This window comes from Perca flavescens, chromosome 12 (assembly GCF_004354835.1).
Source record: "Perca flavescens isolate YP-PL-M2 chromosome 12, PFLA_1.0, whole genome shotgun sequence".
Lineage (NCBI taxonomy): Eukaryota > Metazoa > Chordata > Actinopteri > Perciformes > Percidae > Perca > Perca flavescens.
In genome coordinates this window covers 34,979,028-34,986,990 of record NC_041342.1, presented here as the reverse complement: position 1 = coordinate 34,986,990, position 7,963 = coordinate 34,979,028, and the positions used below count along the sequence as shown (strand labels likewise).

At 33.4% G+C, this 7,963-nt stretch overlaps 1 protein-coding gene across 1 annotated transcript in view; it reads left to right on the top strand.

Annotated features, from left to right (window-relative positions):
* The window catches only part of pex5lb (peroxisomal biogenesis factor 5-like b), a 60,577-nt gene extending 52,614 nt beyond the window's left edge, over positions 1-7,963 (top strand). The window contains exons 13-14 of the mRNA XM_028593200.1: positions 5,703-5,860; positions 7,276-7,963. Of these exons, the coding sequence (XP_028449001.1) occupies positions 5,703-5,860; positions 7,276-7,474 (357 nt within the window). The 3' untranslated portion in view covers positions 7,475-7,963. The remainder of the gene's footprint in view (positions 1-5,702; positions 5,861-7,275) is intronic.

Below are 7,963 nucleotides of genomic sequence, written 5' to 3'. Positions count from 1 at the left end.
ATGGTATAGTATGTCCAAAATAGTCATAGTATAGTATGTCCAAAATAGTCATAGTATAGTATGTCCAAAATAGTCATAGTATAGTATGTCCAAAAAGTCATAGTATAGTATGTCCAAAAAAGTCATAGTATATTATGTCCAAAAAGTCATAGTATAGTATGTCCAAAAAAGTCATATGTATAGTAGTCATAGTATGTCCAAAAAAAAAAAGTCATGGTATAGTATGTCCAAAAAAGTCATAGTATAGTATGTCCAAAAAAGTCATAGTATAGTATGTCCAAAAAAGTCATAGTATAGTAGTATAGTATGTCCATAGTAAATGTCCAAAAAGTCATAGTATAGTATGTCCAAAAAGTCATAGTATAGTATGTCCAAAAAAGTCATAGTATAGTATGTCCAAAAAAGTCATAGTATAGTATGTCCAAAAAGTCATAGTATAGTATGTCCAAAAAGTCATAGTATAGTATGTCCAAAAAGTCATAGTATAGTATGTCCAAAAAAGTCATAGTATAGTATGTCCAAAAAATAGTATATAGTATTATGTCCAAAAAAAGTCATGGTATAGTATGTCCAAAAAAAAAAAATAGTATAGTATAGTTTCCAAAATAGTCATAGTATAGTATGTCCAAAAAAGTCATAGTATAGTATGTCCAAAATAGTCATAGTATAGTATGTCGAAAATAGTCATAGTATAGTATGTCCAAAAAAGTCATAGTATAGTATGTCCAAAAAAAGTCATGGTATAGTATGTCCAAAAAAGGTCATGGTATAGTATGTCCAAAAAAAGTCATAGTATAGTATGTCCAAAATAGTCGTAATATAGTATGTCCAAAATAGTCATAGTATAGTATGTCCAAAATAGTCATAGTATAGTATGTCCAAAAAAGTCATAGTATAGTATGTCCAAAAAAGTCATAGTATAGTATGTCCAAAATAGTCATAGTATAGTATGTCCAAAAAAGTCATGGTATAGTATGTCCAAAAAAAGTCATAGTATAGTATGTCCAAAATAGTCGTAGTATAGTATGTCCAAAATAGTCATAGTATAGTATGTCCAAAAAGGTCATGGTATAGTATGTCCAAAAAAAGTCATAGTATAGTATGTCCAAAATAGTCGTAATATAGTATGTCCAAAATAGTCATAGTATAGTATGTCCAAAAAAAGTCATAGTATAGTATGTCCAAAATAGTCGTAATATAGTATGTCCAAAATAGTCATAGTATAGTATGTCCAAAATAGTCAAAATAGTATAGTAGTATGTCCAAAAAAAAGTAGTCATAGTATAGTATGTCCAAAATAGTCATAGTATAGTATGTCCAAAAAAAAAGTATAGTATATGTAAAAGTATGTCCAAAATAGTCATAGTATAGTATGTCCAAAATAGTCATAGTATAGTATGTCCAAAAAGTCATAGTATAGTATGTCCAAAATAGTCATAGTATAGTATGTCCAAAAAGTCATAGTATAGTATGTCCAAAAAAATAGTATAGTATAGTATGTCCAAAAAAGTCATAGTATAGTATGTCCAAAAAGTCATAGTATAGTATGTCCAAAAAAAAGTCAGTCATGGTATAGTATGTCAAAAAAAAGTCATAGTATAGTATGTCCAAAAATGTCCAAAGTCAGTCATAGTATAGTATGTCCAAAAAGTCATAGTATAGTATGTCCAAAAAAGTCATAGTATAGTATGTCCAAAAAGTCATAGTATAGTATGTCCAAAAAGTCATAGTATAGTATGTCCAAAAAAAGTCATAGTATAGTATGTCCAAAAAGTCATAGTATAGTAGTATGTCAAAGTATGTCCAAAATGTCATAGTATAGTAGTCAAAATGTCCAAAATGTCATAGTATAGTATGTCCAAAATAGTCATAGTATAGTATGTCAAAAAAAAAAGTTATAGTATATTATGTCCAAAAAAAAGTCATGGTATAGTATGTCATAGTATAAAAAAAGTCATAGTATAGTATTTCCAAAATAGTCATAGTATAGTATGTCCAAAAAAGTCATAGTATAGTATGTCCAAAATAGTCATAGTATAGTATGTCAAAAAAAATAGTCATAGTATAGTATGTCCAAAAAAAAAAAAGTCATAGTATAGTATGTCCAAAAAAAAAGTCATGGTATAGTATGTCCAAAAAAAGGTCATGGTATAGTATGTCAAAAAAAAAGTCATAGTATAGTATGTCCAAAAATATGTCAAAATATATATGTCCAAAATAGTCATAGTATAGTATGTCCAAAATAGTCATAGTATAGTATGTCAAAAAAGTCATAGTAAAAAAAGTCTTGTATAGTATGTCCAAAAAAGTCGGTATAGTATGTCCAAAAAAGTCATAGTATAGTATGTCCAAAATAGTCGTCATAGTATAGTATGTCCAAAATATAGTATAGTATGTCCAAAAAAAAAGGTCATGGTATAGTATGTCCAAAAAAAAAGTCATAGTATAGTATGTCCAAAATAAAAAAATATAGTATGTCCAAAATAGTCATAGTATAGTATGTCCAAAATAGTCATAGTATAGTATGTCCAAAAAAGTCATAGTATAGTATGTCCAAAATAGTCATAGTATAGTATGTCCAAAAAAAGTCATGGTATAGTATGTCCAAAAAAGTCATAGTATAGTATGGCCAAAATAGTCGTAGTATAGTATGTCCAAAATGGTCATAGTATTGTATGTCCAAAAAAGTCGTATAGTATGTCCGAAAAACTTGTAGTATAGTATGTCCAAAATAGTCATAGTATAGTATGTCCAAAAAAGTCATAGTATAGTATCCAAAAAAGTCGTATAGTATGTCCGAAAAACTTGTAGTATAGTATGTCCAAAATAGTCATAGTATAGTATGTCCAAAAAAGTCATAGTATAGTATCCAAAAAAAAGTCATAGTATAGTATGTCCAAAATAGTCATAGTATAGTATGTCCAAAAAAAGTCATAGTATAGTATGTCCAAAATAGTCATAGTATAGTATGTCCAAAAAAGTCATAGAATAGTATGTCCAAAAAAAGTCATGGTATAGTATGTCCAAAAAAGTCGTAGTATAGTATGTCCAAAAAAGGTCATGGTATAGTATGTCAAAAAAAACTCATAGTATAGTATGTCAAAATAGTATAGTAAAAAAATAGTATGTCCAAAAAAAAGTATAGTATGTCCAAAATAGTCATAGTATAGTATGTCCAAAATAGTCATAGTATAGTATGTCCAAAAAGTCATAGTATAGTATGTCAAAAAAGTCATAGTATAGTATGTCCAAAATAGTCATAGTATAGTATGTCCAAAAAAGTCATAGTATAGTATGTCCAAAAAAAGTCATAGTATAGTATGTCCAAAAAAAGTCATAGTATAGTATGTCCAAAATAGTCATAGTATAGTATGTCCAAAATAGTCATAGTATAGTATGTCCAAAAAAAGTCATAGTATAGTATGTCAAAAAAAAGTCATAGTATAGTATGTCCAAAAAGTCATAGTATAGTATGTCCAAAATAGTCATAGTATAGTATGTCAAAAAAAAAAAAGTCATAGGTATAGTATGTCCAAAAAAATAGTATAGTAGTATAGTATGTCCAAAATAGTCATAGTATAGTATGTCCAAAATGGTCATAGTATAGTATGTCCAAAAAGTCATAGTATATAGTATGTCCAAAAAAAATACTTGTATGTATAGTATAGTATAGTATGTCCGTCCAAAAAAATATGTTGTAGTCCAAAATAGTATAGTATGTCCAAAAAGTCATAGTATAGTATGTCCAAAAAGTCATGGTATAGTATGTCCAAAAAAGTCAAAAAATAGTATAGTATGTCCAAAAAGTCCAAAATGTCAAAATAGTATAGTATGTCCAAAATAGTCATAGTATAGTATGTCCAAAAAAGTCATAGTATAGTATGTCCAAAAAAGTCATAGTATAGTATGTCCAAAAAAGTCATAGTATAGTATGTCCAAAAAAAGTCATGGTATAGTATGTCCAAAAAAAGTCATAGTATAGTATGTCCAAAATAGTCATAGTATAGTATGTCCAAAAAAGTCATAGTATAGTATGTCCAAAATAGTCATAGTATAGTATGTCCAAAATAGTCATAGTATAGTATGTCCAAAAAAGTCATAGTATAGTATGTCCAAAACATAGTATAGTATGTCCAAAAAAGTCATAGTATAGTATGTCCATAGTATAGTAAAAAAAAAGTATAGTATGTCATAGTATAGTATGTCCAAAAAAAAAGTCATAGTATAGTATGTCCAAAAATAGTATAGTATGTCCAAAAAAAGTATAGTATAGTATGTCCAAAAAAAAAATAGTATAGTATAGTATGTCCAAAAAAAAGTCATAGTATAGTATGTCCAAAAAATGTCCAAAAAGTCATAGTATAGTAAAAAAAGTCATAGTATAGTATGTCCAAAAAAAGTCATAGTATAGTATGTCCAAAAAGTCATAGTATAGTATGTCCAAAAAAGTCATAGTATAGTATGTCCAAAAAAGTCATAGTATAGTATGTCCAAAAAAGTCATAGTATAGTATGTCCAAAAAAAAGTCATAGTATGTCCAAAAAAGTCTAGTATGTCCAAAAAAGTCACAGTATACTATGTCCAAAAAAAAGTCATAGTATAGTATGTCCAAAAAAGTCATAGTATAGTATGTCCAAAAAAAAGTCATAGTATAGTATGTCCAAAAAAAAATAGTCATAGTATAGTATGTCCAAAAAAGTCATAGTATAGTATGTCCAAAATAGTCATAGTATAGTATGTCCAAAATAGTCATAGTATAGTATGTCCAAAAAAAGTCATAGTATAGTATGTCCAAAAAGTCATAGTATAGTATGTCCAAAAAAGTCATAGTATAGTATGTCCAAAAAAGTCATAGTATAGTATGTCCAAAAAGTCATAGTATAGTATGTCGAAAAAAGTCATAAAAAAGTCATAGTATAGTATGTCCAAAAAGTCATAGTATAGTATGTCCAAAATAGTCATAGTATAGTATGTCCAAAAAAGTCATAGTATAGTATGTCCAAAAAAGTCATAGTATAGTATGTCCAAAAAGTCATAGTATAGTATGTCCAAAAAATTCATAGTATATTATGTCCAAAAAAAGTCATAGTATAGTATGTCCAAAAAAAGTCATAGTATAGTATGTCCAAAAAAAGTCGTAGTATATTATGTCCAAAATAGTCATAGTATAGTATGTCCAAAAAAGTCATAGTATAGTATGTCCATAAAAGTCATAGTATAGTATGTCCAAAAAAGTCATAGTATAGTATATCCAAAATAGTCATAGTATAGTATGTCCAAAAAAAGTCATGGTATAGTATGTCCAAAAAAAGTCATAGTATAGTATGTCCAAAAAAGTAAAAAAAAGGAGTAATAGTATAGTATGTTAAAGAAGTTATAAAAGTCGTAGTATAGTATGTTAAAGAAGTTATAAAAGTCGTAGTATAGTATGTTAAAGAAGTTATAAAAGTCATAGTATAGTATGTTAAAGAAGTTATAAAAGTCGTAGTATAGTATGTTAAAGAAGTTATAAAAGTCATAGTATACTATGTTAAAGAAGTCATAAAAGTCGTAGTATAGTATGTTAAAGAAGTTATAAAAGTCGTAGTATAGTATGTTAAAGAAATTATAAAAGTCATAGTATAGTATGTTAAAGAAGTTATAAAAGTCATATTATAGCATGTGATGGTGACAGCTTTAAGGGTCTGTGCGTTCCTGTTCAGGACTACCTGCTGTGGAACCGTCTGGGCGCCACGCTGGCGAACGGAGACCGCAGTGAGGAGGCGGTGGAGGCGTACGGCAGAGCTCTGGAGCTGCAGCCCGGATTCATCCGGTCCAGATACAACCTGGGGATCAGCTGCATCAACCTGGGGGCTCACAGGTAAACACAGGATACAGAGAGTACTGGACCAGAGGGGGGTTAAAACACAGAGAATACAGGACCAGAGGGGTTAAAACACAGAGAATACAGGACCAGCGGGGTTAAAACACAGAGAATAAAGGACTAGAGGGGTTAAAACACAGAGAATACAGGACCAGAGGTGTTAAAACACAGAGAATAAAGGACCAGAGGAGTTAAAACACAGAGAATACAGGACCAGAGGGGTTAAAACACAGAGAATACAGGACCAGAGGGGTTAAAACACAGAGAATACAGGACCAGAGGGGTTAAAACACAGAGAATAAAGGACCAGAGGAGTTAAAACACAGAGAATACAGGACCAGAGGAGTTAAAACACAGAGAATACAGGACCAGAGGGGTTAAAACACAGAGAATAAAGGACCAGAGGAGTTAAAACACAGAGAATACAGGACCAGACCGAAGCTGTTGACCCTATCATCAGCTACTACTACTAGGACTGTGTATCGACAAGAATCTGGTGATAAGATACGTATCAAGATACATGGGTCACGATTCAATATATTGCAATATATTTCGATACTGTGCGTAAGGCGATGTATTGGGATTCTTTTTAAGTGTAATTTTAGTAAAAATAATAATAAAAAAAAGATTTTCATAAAAGTCTAAGAAGATTACTTTAGGTAAACAATTCAGTACACAGAGAAAATCAAACTGCCAGTTTGGGATCGTGGTTCCCAGGTTCTAAGTGAGCTAATATTTATGCTAAAGTAGGCCAAAGTTCAGCCATAGCTACGTTGTTAGCTTCTAGCCAAAAGTCAGGCCCTGTTAGGCACTGCTAGGCACTGCTAGGCACTGCTAGACACTGTAAGGCACTGTTAGGTACTGCTATGCACTGTTAGGCCCTGCTAGGCACTGTTAGGCCCTACTACGCACGGTTAGGCACTGCTAGGCACTGTTAGGCACTGTTAGGCCCTGCTAGGCCCTGTTAGGCACTGTTAGGCCCTGCTAGGCACTGTTAGGTACTGCTATGCACTGTTAGGCCCTGCTAGGCACTGTTAGGCACTGTTAGGCCCTACTAGGCACGGTTAGGCACTGCTAGGCACTGTTAGGCAGTGTTAGGTGAGGACACTAGTGGTGTGTCTCAGCATAGCCATCTAACAGTAGGGGGTTTAAACACAACATGAACGTGAACCACTGTCTTACATGAATATTTTTGCACGTAAACTAAAAAAAAAATGAATAAATCAATATTGCATTTTTGAAAATCAATATAGTATTGCTAAATAAAATATGGTGATACTCAAGTGTATTGATTTTTTTCTTACACCCCTAACTACTACTACCACTCCGATTGAAAGCCTTTAGGAACGTTGAACGTGCGTGTGTAGCGTTAGCTCCCGGCGTGCTAACGGGAGATGTTGTGCTTCCTGCAGGGAGGCGGTCAGTAACTTCCTGACGGCTCTGAGCCAGCAGCGGCGGAGCCAGCGCTGCAGCCATCACCAGATGTCGGCCAACATCTGGGCCGCCCTGCGCATCGCCGTCTCCATGCTGGACCGGCCCGAGCTGGTCCAGGCCGCCAGCGCCGGAGACCTGGACCTGCTGATGCGGGCGTTCGACGTGGCCGACGTCTGACGGAGCGGAGGCGTCTCCCGGGGAACGGTGGAGACCGGGCTGGATGAGGACAGTTTGGGTCGAAACCAAAGAGATGGCCACCGGGGGTGTAGTGCTGTTTGTCGTTGACCGGAGAGCTTCGTAGAGTCGTGGCTCCATTGGAAGGTTACGTTACCACTGGTTCTACACATGAGTGCACTGGTTCTACAAGCTGTTTTCAATAATGTCCCCCTTTGAACAGTGTTTTTAAGCCATGTACCCCCTAACCAGTCTCTAGAGAGAGGAAGAATACAGCGCTGTCAGCCATAGAGTTACTAAACAACAGCCTTGGACCTGGAACACATTTAGATGATGATGGAGAAAGGAGACAAAAACCTGGAAAAACACAGAAGAAAAAAGGAAGGCAACACTAGGGCGACAAAAGTGGGGGCGTACCCCCTACAGTCCTCCAGAGGACCCCTAGGGGGACACATACCCCCTGCAGTCCTCTAGAGTACCACTAGGGGGACA